Here is a 16,557-nt window from a genome sequence, read left to right as displayed (position 1 = left end):
ATGGAGGACAAGGAATTTTGCCCATATAATAATGTGATATAATTGCTAAATAATAATATTTATTCTTATGTTTAATTTAATTTTCATTTGCAGGAAAATTGAAGGCCTAGAACATATGCAAAATCTTCAAAAGCTGAATCTTGCAGGAAATGAAATTGATCATATTCCATTATGGTTTGGGAAGAAGTTAAGATCCTTGAGGATCCTCAATCTGAAAGGCAACAAAATATCTTCAGTAAGTAACTTGAACTGACTTGAATGAGTGCCAGATATTGTTTTTGTATTTGGTGGTGGTAGTAGTAGTAATGGTCTATTTGTTTTTGCCAAACAATGCTGCATTGTCTCAAAAATTGAAATGTAAACATTTTGTCATCGAAATTTGAAACATTGTTTTTTATTGTCATTTACACTTAGGACTGAGATCAGGTAAATGGCATGCAACCATACCAAGATGGGTCAGAATGGTTTATTGATAGGAAAGTGTGGACAGATGAACAGCATTGCAATCAAGAATAGAGTTGCATTTTCCCTCTCCCTGTCATCCTATGGGGCATCTGTAGGGTAGTAGTTGAGCAGTGCAATCCATGGTCAAAGGCACAGAACTGCTACCGTGTTTCCCCGATAATAAGACCTATCCCGAAAATAAGCCCTCCCCTTACTGTGTAAGATTTCTCTAAAATAAGCCCTCCCCCGAAAATAAGCCCTATTGAGATTGCTACTGTAGTGAAGGTGATCCCCTGCGCTACACGCTACATTACAGTACCCTCTGTATGCACCGTCCCCCCCGCACCCCCCGTGAAACGCACGCCGCGCTCTGAGCTGCATCCAATCAGAGCTGCAGCAGTGAGCGCGTCATCCTGTTCTTCCCCAGTGATTTGCTTATTGAATAAAGGTACATTTTTTTGTTCACATTTACCTGTTTATTAAAATTGCTGTCAATGTTCATCAAAATAAGCCCTCCCCTGAAAATAAGCCCTCTGGTGTTTTTCTGTCCAAAAAATTAATAAGACAGTGTCTTATTATCGGGGAAACACGGTAGGAGCTTTGGATTACATAGGGCTTTCAGACAAAAGGCCTACTATGGCAGCTGACATATCACTAGTAGTTTGATGGAGTCAGGGAACATGGACGAATAGCAGGAGTGGGTCTCTAGAGATTAACCAGGAAGTCCTTTTCAGAATGAGGAAGATGGAATTATATCTGTGCTGCATTAGCAAACTTGTGAAAGTGGTTCAATCATTGTTTTTATTTCTACAAACAGAGTTTTATAGTTAGATTCACATAGCTCTAGGTGAATCTTGAAAGATACATTCCTGACAATTTTATAGATTCTATAGTTATTTTAATAGGATTTCTCTTTTTACCTCTTCTTACTGGTCATTGTTGGTTACATATAGGAATAGTAATGAAACTTTTAGAAAAATGTTATAATAAATGTTCTGTTTCTCAGCAAATTATATTACTCTCTATTCTTATTGTTTATTTTTTATGAAGATGTTATATTTGTATGGCACATTATGCTTTTTACAGAATACTGTCACATCCATTATTTTATTTGATCCTTATAAGTCTCCTGTGACAACAGTATTGTGCAGGGATCATTATACCTGTTTTGCAAGCAAAAAAGCAGATACAGAGAATGTGCATATCATACTCCAGGTGACATAGTTTATGTTGGAGCTAGCACTAAAAATCCTATCTCTTCCCTCCTAGGTCATTCTCTTTCTAATATGCTAAAGTCATTTCTATACTGAATCATAAAATATCCAAATATTCAAGTGTCTAAGGACCCTTAAAACATAGAATGTTAGGGCTGGCAGGGACTGTGGAACACAGAATGTCAGAACATAGTATTTAACAATAACACAATTACAGAGTTGAAAAGAATTTATAGCTAAGTTTTACATGGCACTTACTGTGTGTCAGGCACCATGATACTTTCAAAGTATTATCTCATTCAATCCTTATACAGTGGCTTAGTGACTTGCCCAGGGCTAGTAAGTGGTTTTTTGTTTTGTTTTTGGGTTTTTTTTTTTTTGGAGGGGGAAGGCAAGGCAATTGGGGTTGAGTGGCTTGCCCAAGGTCACACAGCTAGCAAGTGTCAAATGTCTAACGCCAGATTTGAACTCAGGTCCTCCAGGGGCTGTGCTCTATTCACTGCACCACCTAGCTGCTCCAGCTAGTAAGTGTTTGAGGCTGGATTTGAACTCAGGACTTCCTGACTGAAGGCCTGGTGCTACCCTATACCTGAAGATGAATACCTTTGATAATGCCTCAACAAGAGGTGGACCTTTACTGGAGCATATCCTCATGCATACCACTGTAGACCACCCTCCAGATTAGCTTCTACTCCTTAGTGAGTTTGAGTACCTTTATGTCTAGACATGCAGCTCGGTTCAGATACACTTTAACTATACTATCTTATAGCACATGTATCTCCATCTTATTCAAATGAGCAGCACAAGAGACAGCATTTGTCAGATGCTTTGCTAAAATCTAGGTATATCATTCTTTTGCTTTTTCTAATTTACTAACTGTTTTAAAAAATGAGGTTAGTCTGTCATAATCTATTCAGTAAAAGGAAGCATGGCTTCATCAAGATCACATTTTCCCTTTCTAAATATTCACAAAGCTTCCCTTTAATAATACATCAAAATTTTAGAGTTGAGAATATAAAGTATTATAACTAAAAGGGACTTTGGGTATCGTCTAGTTCAGTCTCCTTGTCTTACAAATATGGGAACCGAGGCCTAAACTAGGGATTTGAGAAGAATGTTGGCCTGAGAATCGGGAGCCTGTGGTTCAAGTATTGGCCTTGTGACTAAATTATTTTGTGATTTTGCAAAGTTACTTCATTTCTCTTAGCTTTGGTTTCCTGGAGGTAAAGAGTTTGATAAGTCCCTGCTGTGTGAAGAAATATTTCCTTTTATTTTTTGCTGCTTTGTTGCACTTTATCTAAGTTTTTTTTATAGAACTCTAATAATTATGTGTCTTTTTTTCAGCTCCAGGAAATAAGCAAGTTGAAGTCACTCAATGATTTAACTTCTCTGGTTCTGGAAGGCAATCCAGTAGTAGAGCTTTCTCATTACCACCTATATACCATTTTCCACCTCAGATCCCTGGAAAGTTTGGAGGATCAGCCAGTGACAAATCGGGACAGGCAGGAATCTTTTGATAGGTTTGATTTAGGTAAGGTGACAAAATTTCTAAAAGTGTAAGCTTCTGAAAAAAATTCAGAAAGCACTTTTCAAAAAACACATTTTAGTATAAGTTTCCTAATAATAAATAATTCACATAGAAAATAGTAATATGTTTGGAGGCTACTGTGTTGTGTTAAAAGAAAAATGGTAGTAGATTTGCAATCAAAAGATCTGAGTTCAATGCCTGACTCTGCCATTTACTCAGCTGTATGTATAACCTTGGGCAAATACATCACTGTACCCTTCTGAATCTTTGTTAGGATCAAATGAGATAATGAATACGAATAAAGTGCTTTGTAACTGTAAAGCTCTAAAAATACATGAGAATTTGCATTATAAAGCTGGTCTTTCAAAATACTACATAAGATAATTTTTTTTAATAGAATTATTGCCACATTTTAAAAAATCCTTTTACATATGTCTTTAGGGCATAGGTAACTGTTGTTGTAGTAGTAGTAATAATAATAATAGTTCATATTTCAGAAGGGCTTTAAAGTTTCTCCAGTGCATCCTTCTGTACCCTCAGTTAGGACTGATTGCATGGTTACTCTTTGATGGCCTCTGAGAGGGGAGGAAATCTGCTCAAGTCATCTTGCTAATAAGTGGTAAAGTCACATTACATAGACTGCTGATCTTCAGACTTTAAGTCTAGGGCTTTTCCCACTGCTTTCCCTCAAGAAGATCAGGGAGAAATGGGAATAACAGTTTTATTTTTATTGACAGAAGAGATAGAACGACTAGAAAGAGACTTGGAAAAGAAGACAAAAGAAGCCGAAGAACTAAAGAACAAACAGGCCCAATTCTTGGAAGAAATGAAAAAGCAGAGCCAAATAAATCAGTCTTTGAAAGAGGAAGCTGCCAAGCACAAACACAGCTACAAGGAGCTTCAGAGTCACCTCAGCACCAAGAGTGAATTGGTATGTGTCTTCTGACCCTTTTTTTTCATGTCCAGTGTGCTTCTGGGCTTAGGCCTCTGTAACAGGGCCTGGGCGGTAGACCTTTGATCATTTTTCAGGTTTATCTTAATGTTAGGTAAGAATGTTTGGCTTTTGTATCATTTATCACAAAGTCATGGGCCTTAGATCTTTACTGCCTGCCATAGATGAAACATTCATTCACAGACCAGACATTTATGAAGTGTCTACTCGCACTGTACTAAGTGAGCCACATATGAAGACACAGACAGAGACAATGAAGACAGACATTCTGATATCGTGAGCTCATAGTCTAACTAGAGGGTTGTAATACATATGAAAACATGCAACAACCATTCAGTGACCATAAGATAGAACAGATTATATAAGAAAATAAAACAAGGACAGAGTGCTGTGAGACTGGAGACAGCAAAAATCACTTCTAACTTGAGGAACAGGGCAAACTTCTTATAGGTATTGGCATTTAAGCTAGGTCTTAAAGGATGGGGTAAATATCACATACCATTAACTGTTCTGCTTTACCAGTTCAAGCTTGGCAGGTAGCACTTATGCTTAATTTCTTGCTCTGTTACCACCTGGACCTTCCTGTAGTTACTAGGGCAGCTGAGTGGTGCAGTGGATAAAGCACTGGGCTTGGAGGCAGGAATATTAGATTTCAAATCTGGCCTCAGACACATACCAGATGTGTGACCTTGGACAAGTCATTTAACCTTCAGTTGAGTCAGTCTCCTCATCTATAAAATGGGGATAATAAAAGCACCCACTACCCAGGGTGGTTGTGAGGATCAGATGAGATGTGCCAGTGCCTGGCTCATAGTAAGCACTATATAAATGTTAACTATCATCATCATCATTATTCTTCCTTTGTATTCAGCCTACATCTGAATAGGGAAGCCATTTGAAGCATAAATGCATAACCATGTCCTTTTTGTCTCTTCTGCCTTTATTGCATTAATCCACTTGAGAAACAAGCTTTTTATTAGGGCTTTCTACTAAGCTGCAGGGAAGAATTGACTTTGGGGAAGTGAGCAGAGAATAAAGGAGAAACTTGGTCTCTTCCTAGTTTGTCAGATTGTCATAGTATTTGTCAGGTCCCTTTACATGAATTTTCTTTGGAAATAATTATTGTAAATGGGATGTACTGGCGTTAGAGTTAAGATGTATGGGTTCTTATTGCAGCTTTATACCTCATAGCTTTCTCTGTGACCTTGTACGAGTCACTTGCCTTTTCTGGGTCTCAGTTTTCTATCTGTAAAATGAGGGAGTTATAGTCAGTGATCTCTAAGAACCTTTTCAACTCATGAACTTCTATGATATAACTCTGTTTACTTCTTTGTTCCTTTAGCTGTTATCTTGGTTTCTGGCAGATCATTTTCTACTGATTCTGTCTTCCTCATTACAGGTAGTCTCTCTTGGTTGAAATGCTTACCACATGAAATTTATTTGCATGATAATTGATATTAAATCACTTGCTTACATATTATGTTCTGCTTGCCTGCTTTTTGTGGGATTATTTATTTTTTTATGTTAATATGAATTTTGAAATGAATATGCGCTTTGAAGTAACATGGCATGGTAGAAAGAGCTCTGTACTTGTAGCTAAAGCACCTAGGTTCAAATTTTCATGCTGCTGTTTACTCCCTGTGTGACATTGGGTAAGTCAACTGAGCTTCTCTCTACAGTCTTATCTATAAAAGGAGAGGGTTGGAATTAATGATCCCTAAGGTTCCCATAACCTCTAATTCCCATGTACTGGGTTAAGAGGGAGATGTGAGGCAGTTAATTTGATCTTCTTCAATATATTAATACAGTCAACTCATGATTATTCTAGGAGCTGGTAATTCACTTCACCTAATTTTCAGGCTATATAGTTTTCCTTGTCTCTTTATGTCTGTCAATATGGTACAGTGAAAACAGCACACATGTGAGAGACAAAAGAATTGCTATTTTGAATCCTCTCTTATGTTCTGCTATGCACATCATATGCTTTTATTTCTTTCTAACTTTGTAATTAAGGTAAACCTGAGAATGATATGAATTAGGAGTGGCTAGGTGGCACAGTGAATAGAGCACTGGCCCTGAAGTCAGGAGGACTTGAGTTCAAATCCGGCCTCAGACACTTAACACTTACTAGCCATGTGACCTTGGGCAAGTCCCTTAACCCCAATTGCCTTGCCTTCTCCTCTCCAAAAAAAAAAATTGCTGTTGTTAGCTTTATGAATTTAGAGCATGTCACTTCTCTTCCCTGGGAAAAAAGTGCATAGCTAAGCCTTTCATAGTCTTCAAAAGAAGAGCTTTTCAAATCAGTGGGGTGTCATCCACAAATGTAATAAGCACATCATCTATGCCAGAGATATAAAAATGTGCAGTGGCACAGGTATGAGCATTAGTTACTGGGGCTCACTATTAGAGATATCCTTCCAACTTGACATTGAACCATGAATAACTTTGTTTGGGCTTGACCTTTCAACCATTCCCTAAACCAACTACAATGTTGCCTAGTTCACATATTTCCATCTTTTCAACAAAAATACTTTGTCAGATCCAAGCAAATTACATATACAGCACTACTCTGATGTCCCATCTAGCAACCCTATCCAAAAAGAAGTGATGGTAGTCTAAAGCTACCTCTTCTTGATGAATGTAATGCTTCTTTTTCTAGATGTTCACCAACAATCTCTTTAAGTTGAGTCAGCAAGCTTAAGCACTTCAGAAAACACTTAATAAGCATACGCTGTGTGCCAGGCACTGTGCTAAGTTCTGTGGATACACAAAGTAACAAAAGACAGTCCCTGACATAGAGGAGATCACAATCTAATGGAGGAGACAACAAATAAATATATAAAAACAACCTATATTTAGGTTACATCAGGAATAATTAGCATAGGGGGGCTAGGTGGCACAGTGAATAGAGCACCAGCCCAGGAATCAGGAGGACCTGAGTTCAAATCCAACCTCAAACACTCAACACTTATTAGCCATGTGACCTTGGGCAAGTCACTTAACCCCAATTGCCCTGCCCTCCTCCCTCCAAAAAGCAAAAAAAAAAAGAAAGAAAGAAAGAAAGAATTAGCAGAGGGAAGGCCCTAGAGTTCAGAGGGATTGGAAATGGCTTCCAAGAAGATAGGATTTTAGTTGGGACTTAACGGAAGGCAGGGAAGCTACTGTGCTTCCAGACACTGCTCAGTTCTGCTCGGTGCTTAGATACAAATAAAGGCAAAAAACAATCTCTGCCTTCAAGAAAAGCATATTCTAATGAATGAAACAGCATGCAAACAACCAGGTACATGTGAGAGATACATAGGGTAAATTGGAGGTAACTCAGATTCTGTATTCTAGAATTTTGCCAGTAATTAAATTCAAATGCAGATCTCATTGTGATAACATTTGCCCTTCTCAAATTCTGTGCACCTCTCTCATTCTCCATGACCTTTCAAAGATCACTGTTGATAGCTCAGTGATGACATCTGCCAGTTTTTCAGCATCCCAAGATGTCATTTCTTTGGACTTGAATACTTGAACTCTTCCAAGGCAGCAAGGTGCCTTCTTACTATCTCTCTGCTTATCTCTGGTGTTAACTCTCTATTAGCATTTTTTTCCCCTGTCCTTACCAGTCTCTCAAGATCATCCTTAGGAAAGAAAACAGAAGCAAAAGTTTAGCTTCCTATTCCTCCTTTGACTCTCCTGTTTTCTCCAGCTTAGCTTTAAAAATCCTTTTTTTCTTGTCCTTAGCTTTTCTCACCAGCCTCAGGTTCATTCTGACCATTAGCTCTCCTGTGATTCCATGACTGTTCTGCTGTGCAACAGATACATTATTGGTTCATCTGGTAAAGGAGAGTGTCACAACTTTCTGTTTGGTTTATCCATGGCTTCTTTATCTAGGATATTTGTAAGACTCTTGGCAAGTCATTTTTCCTCTCTGGGTACTCACAGAAGGTTGGAATTGTAAGAATCAAATGAGGTAATTAATGTAAAGCCCCTTTGCTATAGATAATCAAGAGATGACTGTATTCTACATTGTATATGACTACATGTCATTTTGCATATCACATACTTATTGATTTCCATATGACTTATTGATTTCCAGTGTTTCCTGTAGTACTCTTTTTGGGACTTGTGTGTGAATATGCATGTCTCATTATTTTTTAAAATAGCTTTTAGGCCTTCCAAGCATGTTTATTCCTTTTTTGGTATCTGACTTCCTTCAGAAGTGAGCCCCCAAAGCACATAATAGATCTTTGGAATCTATTCAAATACCTAAAATGCCTCAAAATATAGTGGAAATACTTTACAAAACTGTCATAAATCAATATGATAATACTTTCTGTTCAGTGAGCTCACATCAGGAAACATAATATAATGGGAAGACTATTAGACTTGAATCAGGAACCCTGAGTTTGAGTGCTGGATACACTATTTACTGTCAATGTTGGGCAATGTGTAATAGTTCCTCTGTTCTCAGCTTCATCATCTGTAAAGTTGGGATATAGATACTTGTCCTCATTACTTCATAGGGTTGTTGTAAGGAAACTACTTTGTTAACTACAAAGTTTATGAAATTGTGAGCTAACATTATGATCTATATCTTGCTAAGACTAAATTCTAAATGCTTAATATCTAAGCTCTCATTAGACATAAGCCACCAGAAATAGGATCAATTCCTTTTTTTCTCATATCACTGCCTTTAATGAGAATTAAAGAAGATAAAAATTATTTAACTTTATTACAAGTATTTTTATTATCAGAGAAGAATGAGGATCAGTATATGATTACCTGGTTAGCCACTTTTTAAGAAATAATAGATAGAATTTTTTAGTGTTTGGCTAAGTGAAATGTTATGATTGTAGAACTCAGTACAACATATTAATAAACATTCCAATTTAAGACTGACTGTATATCACCATTCCCAAGATCTTTTATATGTGATCTCTTATGAAATGGTAGATTTAGTATATTCTTATTTGTTAACAATTTAATATTAATTGTCATGATCTTTTAGTGTTTGTGTGTGTGTGTGTGTTTACTCCCATTACTTGCTTTTTTGAAAAGAAAAAAAACCCACTGGAACTGGTTGCTAATTTATTGATTCTGTATTTTGCTTTGGGATAATAGTTAAAACAAAAGACAATGGAACTCACTCGTGCTTGCCAAAAACAGTATGAACTAGAACAAGAGTTGGCTTTCTATAAAATTGATGCCAAGTTTGAGCCACTAAATTATTATCCACCAGAGGTAAGTCATTTAGCAACTTTTTGTGTTTCTTTGAATCAATCAAATGTGTATTAAACCAGGATACAAATATTTTTATTCAACATTATTCTAATTTTTCACCTTGAGTAAGTTCTTAAATTTCTTTAGACCTCAGGAGCCTCACCTATAAATTAACTAGGTCTTATAAATAGAAGTTGTACTTGATGATCTCTAAAGTCCCTTCCAGTTCTAACATTCTATACTTTAAGGGCCTGTTCAGCTCTGATATTCTGTTCTAAGATCCCTTTCAGCTTTAAAATTCTGTTCTGTGTTTTTAAATTTTATGTTCAGAGAGCTCTTCCATTTCCAGTATTCAGTGCTGTGATATCTTACCAGTTCCTACCAGTGCTGATATTTGATATTTTTATAAATTTTAAAAATTCAATTTATGAGTTTTACAAATTTATGGAATGCTACTACTCTCTTTAACCCAGTAATAAAACAATGTTTGATTCATGTGAATTTCTTTATGAAATCACATATTGCATAATAATATGATAAATTTACTTTTGCAGCACATTGAAATTTATGATGTCCCAGGTGAAAGTCCTTATATTGGTAAATCCAGATATAAAAGAAATATGTACACCACTGAAGGTTATATTGGTGATAATGCCCAACCAATACAGATTCAAAAAGTGGAACTTTATAAAGAAGAACTTGTAAATGAACAAGTCCCAGTGAAAAATGCTGAAACATTGGATTTCCACTTAAAAGATAAAGAAGACAAAATAAAAGCAGGTAAATCTATGTTTTAATTCCTGCTCTTTAAAGACACAAAAAGATAATTCATTCTAATTTTATTTTGTTTCCTAATTCTTTAATCACCTAAACATTGATTCTTTGCTTTCATTTACTCATTCAACAAACAAGTACAAAAAATTAAGCGATTGCTACATGCTGGAAAATGTGCTAGGCAGTAGGGATGACACAGATGAATAAAATGCTATCCCTGCCATCAGTGAGTTTATAGTCTAATAGGTAAGATGAGATATTCATAAATAATACTCTATACCCTCTATGGATTTTTGTTCTTCTTTCATTTGTATAGATCATAACCTCCCTCCCTCCCTATGTTTTATATTCCAGTATATATCATTCACATAAATGCATATGCCAGATAGGGAGAGAGCTGTAAAGGATCAGAGGAATACAAAATCAACTGTAGCTGGGGAAATCAAAAAAGTTTGCTTGGAAGAGGTGGTATTTGACTGGGTATTGAAGAATAAGCAAAATTTCAGTAGTTAGAGATGTGGGAGCATGTTCTGGTCATATGGAATGTCATAAACAAATTCTGTAAGGTGGAAGAGAGTGAGGGATGTCTTTGGAGAAGAGCAATTAGAGGGGGTACATATTATGAGATAGCTAGGAAGTTCAGTTGAGGCCTTAGGTACCAGGAAAAAGAGATTTTACTTCATCTTATAGCCAGTGATGGTTTTGAGCAGAGGTATGGCATAATCAGAACTTCACGTTAGGAAGGTTTAACTGGTGGCCTGTGCTGGACAGATTAAGGAGAAAACAGATGTATTTGTGTTGTGTTAAAAGTATAGGGCCTTTCAAGATATTAGTACTTCAGACGTAGAATGCAGGCTTCATTACAAAGTACTTTACTTTTTCACAGAGTTGGTTATGTAGACCATGGATTCCATGTGATAAGTTAGACCTATTAAAGGCAGGGAAAGTCTCCAAACTCCCTTAGGCCCATTAAGGGCAACACAGATACATGCCATTTCCAATAAGACTTGACACAATCAAAGTTGAGGCTCAAAGGCACTTGAATAGCTGAATCACGCAGCAAAGTACTGCTTTGTTTGCCATTATACAATAACAAGGAGAACTGTGCCACAGACTCCAATTAAGATGGTGATTTGATTTTCTCATTACTTCCCTCCTTAACAAGAGCAGGTGACTCTGAGTCTCTGTCCTCATCTGGTCAGGGTGACCAAATGGCCTGATAATGAGGTACCTGGCATCTGAAGAAGACCCTTGCTAGTTATAAAAGGGGAAGCTGGTTGAGTTACTTACTTTTTGTTAGTAGAGATGGGTAGAGTGACTGGAGTTTGCAATGAACATGAAGAATAGGTTTAGGAAGAGTGAAGCACAAGAAGAGATAGAAGGATGGGAATTAATGGTCAGAAGAATCTCATCATTCTCTATCACAGAGGTGGAAACTTATGGCAATGAAGAGATTGAGGCTATAATCATCCCTGTGTGTGACTGAAGTAGAGTGAAGGGGACTTCAGAAGATGGATGAATCTAGAAACCAGGAAGTTTGAGGTATGTTAGCAAGGATGAGGAAAGGGACTGAGGTGTAGAGGACTGAGCCAGCTACTTAACTCCTTGAAAAAGGAGGGAAAATGACCTTGGGTCCAGCAGATAATTCCCATAAGAGTTTGCATAGCGTGATGTGTCTAGATGGCATGAAGTTTAAGGAAGGAAAGGTTACTGATTGATAGCAGCAAAGGTTTGGAGATAGTAATGAAAAGCAAAGAGTGTTCCTGTGCTTCCTGTCCTAGAAGGTTGTAGAGCATGGACCAAGTACTGGAAAAGAGTGTCCAGGGATACATTGCCTTCTGAGAAGAGCTGTATTTCTGTGATCGGAAGGAATTGGTTTAACATAAGGGAATACTTTGGCATAATGAATAGAGACCTAGCCTCCAAGCCAGAAGCACCTGGGTTCCAGTGCTGTCTTTTGATACATAGTAGCTGTGTGTCACTGGGCAAGTCACTCAATCAGTGTTTTAGGAAATTTTCCAAGAAATTAAGTTGAAGAGAAGAATGCATTATTAGTTAAAGGGATTTCCTCATGAGAGTTCCATTTACCAGTGAGATGACAAAGCCAATTTCTAGCACTATTCCTATCTGATGACATCAGTTTAATTGGTATTTTCCAAAAAGCAAATATTGGTTGAGTTCATTGTTTTATTGATTGGGGGGGGGGGGTTGCTGATTTTGTTTTGTGATTACTTTTTGTATATTATTGTATTCAGTTCTTTTCTGTGTAAGTTCTTTTTTATTTTCCACTCTTCATAATATGTTAAAAAAAATAATAATTTTCCTCTAAAACTGAAAAACCCCAAAACATTAAGGGATGCTTGTTAACAATAAGTGGTAGTCCCAGAAGGTACTATGGAAGGAGAAGACAGAACAAGATAGCAAAGGTATAGATGGATAGGAAGGAGGAAACAAGGAACAGTAGTAGAGGAAAGTGATTTTCTCTGATCCTAGGTAAAAGTCAACTCTGGGGAGGAGCAAGAAAAAGTTTGCCAAGCCATAGGACAGTAGTATATCACATGCATCCCAGTAGCAAGGGGAGCTAGGCTCCAGATAGGATATGGATTTAATTATCGTCCCCCCCCTCCCATTGGGAACAGGTAGCACTGTGTTCAGTGCTACTGATCTAGGCAGGGTGGCCTGTTGGCCAGTGGTGAAAAGCTATTTATGGAAATCTGAAGGAATTTATTTTTCCCCTTCCTTATTAGATGGGATAGCTCTGCCCCAGTCCCCAACCTGATGCTGAGAGAGGTCAGGATATAATATAGTAGAAAAAATCAGGAGAACTGAGTTCATATCCTGATTCCAATAGTTACTTAGCTATGCAACCCTGAGCAAGTTACTTAATTGTTCTAGCTTTGGTTTCCTTTTCTATAAAATGGAATTAATGACACTGGTACTGTCTATATCACAGGGTCATTGTAGAGAAAGGTCTTTATAAACTATAAAGTGCTATATAAATGTGAGTTTTTATTAGTAAGGTTTAGGCCTGGTTCTGGCAATTAGTTGTGTAACTTTAGGAAACTTTCTCAGAGTCTCTCTTTGTTTCCCTGTAAACAAGGGAACCAGGCAATAATTTTCTCTAATGGCCTTTCTAGTTATGTGATCCTGAGTTCCTAGAGCAAGATGAAAAGTTACGTTTGTTTCTGATATGTTTTGTAGTTAAATCTTTTCCACATGAACGAGTTTAGTGGGGGGAAAGAGGGAGTTAAGTTGCAAACGGACCATATTTGATAGCATACTTGCTCCACATTTTCTTTGTTTCCCTTTATAGCCCAAGCCCAATTGAAAGAACTGCATAATGAAATGGCAAAGGCAGAGCAGAACATTTTAAAAGCAACGGAAGAATTTAAACAGCTGGAAGAAGCCATAAGATTGAAAAAAGTATGTAAGAGCCAAACAAAAATAAAAAAAAAAAATAGGCATCAAGCTAAAGAGACATTAGTATGGATAAGTAGAATAGAATTTGCTTTGTTATGTGACCTCTTTAAAAAAAAATCTAACTTCCAGGTTTCTCCAAGTATAGTTCTCTGGGTGATGAGTTTTTATGCATGGATGCTGATTGCCTTTAATATCCTGGCAGTAATGGAATGGGGGTGGGAGAAATTATTTCCTGTGTAATGTCTCCATAGCATAATAGCATAAACAGTATTCTGAGGTTTCATATAAAGGCTCCATAATAATATTTCAAATAGTGTCCAATATGACAATAGGACAGAAGGAAGTTTCTTTTACTAGAAGATAGAAAGTCACCCAAACCAGACAAAGCATTTGTGTATCTTGAAGACGATACCATGCATCTATGTGTGTTAATTTGAGCCTCTACTCTTAACACCTGGAAGTTGGTTTCTCACTAAATAAATAACTACAGAACATGAAGATTAGAATTTGCTAACATGAAAAATGTGTTTTTATGAATGTAATGTTAAAAACCATTCCTTGTTGCACTCTCTGTTTCTTAGCTTGATTACCCCTTATCTGGACTGTTGTGAACAATGGAAACTAGATGCATAATATAGAAAGCTTCATTCTGAAGGGTTTTGAAGCAGTCTTCTCTGTTCTTTTTCATAATACTCTTTTCAATGCTTCAACCATTGTTCAGACCTCTTTTATTTTTTTAAAAGCGAAACTCTCCTCACTAAAAGACTGTTAGACGTGTGACACAGGACACTCTGAGTTCCAAGCTTGGCTCCAACATTCACGAGCTATTTCCTTGTCTTTAAAATGAGGGATAATAATATTTATACTATTTCTCAGGCTTGTGAGGGAAGTTCTTTTTTTTAAAGGATTTTATGTTATTTTTCTTGGAGGGGGAAAAGCAAGGCAATTGGGGTTAAGTGACTTGCCTAAGGTCACACAGCTACTAAGGGTGTCAAGTATATGAGATCAGATTTGAACAGGGCTGGTGCTTGAATCACTGCACCACCTAGCTGCCGTGAGGGAAGTTCTTTGTAAATTTAAAAATTCTGTAGCAAATATGAATTCCCCGTAGTAGAAGATTCCTGGAGTGGATTTGTATTTCAGATAAAATGTCACCAAGTGTCTTTTATGACATGCATAGATGCTCTTTTGCTTCATGAAGCCTGCTTTAAATGGAGCATCTAAATTTTCTGAACTTTGGTGTGGTGAGAAAGAAAAGAAAACAGCTGTCTTACTCTGTGTCTATTTGAAGTATTATCACAATCCCAATGCATTTTGTGTTGTGTAAACAGAGGTGGAAAGGTTGCCCTGAGTCACACAAAACTGAATCTGGCCTTATAGCTAAAAATTCTCTACCCCCACTCTTTGGTAGAATTTCCAGAATTCTTGTTACATTACAAAATTCACTACTATAAATTGTAAGTCAGTGTTTTCTCTCTATGCTTAGCTGAACATGTGGTTTTTTTTATTTGCTTTTGTGCACATTTGTTTTTTAGATTTCTGAAACAGAAAAAGGAGTTCTTCTCAAACAATTAAGTGGTAAGATACAACTCCTAAATCAGTTACGTCAGGAATCAGTGAATCTAGAAATGCAGATGGAGAAGCAGAATACAGAAATAACAGAAAAAGAGATGGAAATAAAGGATGCGGAAAGTGCCATAGATAATCTAGATCCCAAAGACCCAAGACATGTAAGTAAGTTAATGACCATATTAATAATACTTGAAAGCAACACAAATATAACTTTTACTTTTAGAGTAAACTCATAAGTTTACTTATAGAGTTTAACTTTTCACCATTTGTGGTTGTGAGTGCTCAGGATATATATAGCAAGGAACAAATTTAGTGCATAATAAATGTAAACATTACAGTACACAACAGTAACCATTCTGGATCTTGATTTGCTTAACTAGAATATTAAAGAATTAGATCAAATTATTTCTGTGAGCCTTTCTGGGTCTACATCCTGCGTTGTGTGTTCTAAAATTCTGCATTCTAATATTCCTTTCCTAACATTCTGTGTTCTAAGGTCTCTTATATTCTAAATATCATGTTTTTTTTTTAATATAGCCTAATACTTGAGATCTACTCCAAAGCTCCCTTTCATTTACCCTCCTTTTTCTTTCTCTTCCATCCTCTTCTCTATGAGGTAGGATGGTAGAGATGAAGTGGCAGAGAAGAAGGCAGAAGGACCTTATGATCTCTGAGGCTCCTTCATAGCTCTAGTGTTCCAAATTCTAACAATCAAAGTTCTAAGGTCTTATGTAATCATCTTTTAAAAACAGACTCAGATACCAACTTCTCCATGAATCTTCCCTGATCTCCCAGTGTAAATCTCAGCTTTCCCCTTCAGACCTAACATAGTACATTGTTTGTACCTCTCTGTCATGTTTCTCACATAATATTGTGACTTATAATTAGCTGTGTTTGTACTGTTATCTATATCTATATAATGTATATATTTACGTTTATAGATATACCTATATATAGGGGAATAGCTGTATATTTGGGGGGAGAGAAATTAGCAATAGTGAGATTCCCCCCAATAAGAAAAGAGGGCTACTGAAACATTTTTAAATGCACAGAAGAGAACAAAAGGAAGTTCAGAAGGAATCACAGACAAGCAGGAAAGTTTTGAAAGTGAAGTGTGGAATTTATTTTATGTATATATATATATATATATATATATATATATATATAATATGCATATTTTTAAGGTAAGCAGTATGAAATAGGAATTCACAATTTCACATACAGTCCTCTTTTTGTGTTCTGCTACCATGTTTCCCCGATAATAAGACCTATCCCGAAAATAAGCCCTCCCCTTACTGTGTAAGATTCCTCTAAAATAAGCCCTCCCCCGAAAATAAGCCCTATTGAGATTGCTACTGTGGTGAAGGTTATCCCCTGCGCTACACACTACATTACGGTACCCTCTGTATGCACCAAGGCCCCCCCCCCCCCCCCCCCCCCCCCCC

The 16,557-nt window shown here is 36.8% G+C and overlaps 1 protein-coding gene across 6 annotated transcripts in view; it reads left to right on the top strand.

The window, feature by feature from the left end:
* CNTRL (centriolin) overlaps positions 1 to 16,557 on the top strand; it is a 97,668-nt gene that overhangs the window by 17,649 nt on the left and 63,462 nt on the right. For all 6 annotated transcript variants that reach the window (XM_069073782.1, XM_069073783.1, XM_069073780.1 and 3 more), the window contains exons 5-11: positions 94 to 235; positions 3,003 to 3,189; positions 3,924 to 4,117; positions 9,248 to 9,367; positions 9,901 to 10,126; positions 13,434 to 13,543; positions 15,076 to 15,270. In XM_069073782.1, coding sequence (XP_068929883.1) covers positions 94 to 235; positions 3,003 to 3,189; positions 3,924 to 4,117; positions 9,248 to 9,367; positions 9,901 to 10,126; positions 13,434 to 13,543; positions 15,076 to 15,270 — 1,174 coding nt within the window. The remainder of the gene's footprint in view (positions 1 to 93; positions 236 to 3,002; positions 3,190 to 3,923; positions 4,118 to 9,247; positions 9,368 to 9,900; positions 10,127 to 13,433; positions 13,544 to 15,075; positions 15,271 to 16,557) is intronic.

The sequence above is a fragment of the Petaurus breviceps genome, unplaced genomic scaffold (genome assembly GCF_028583685.1).
Source record: "Petaurus breviceps papuanus isolate PSGF00001 unplaced genomic scaffold, PetGlider_PUasm1.0 90879, whole genome shotgun sequence".
NCBI lineage: Eukaryota > Metazoa > Chordata > Mammalia > Diprotodontia > Petauridae > Petaurus > Petaurus breviceps.
Note: the sequence above shows the minus strand (reverse complement) of the source record. Positions and strands in the feature narration are given on the sequence as shown.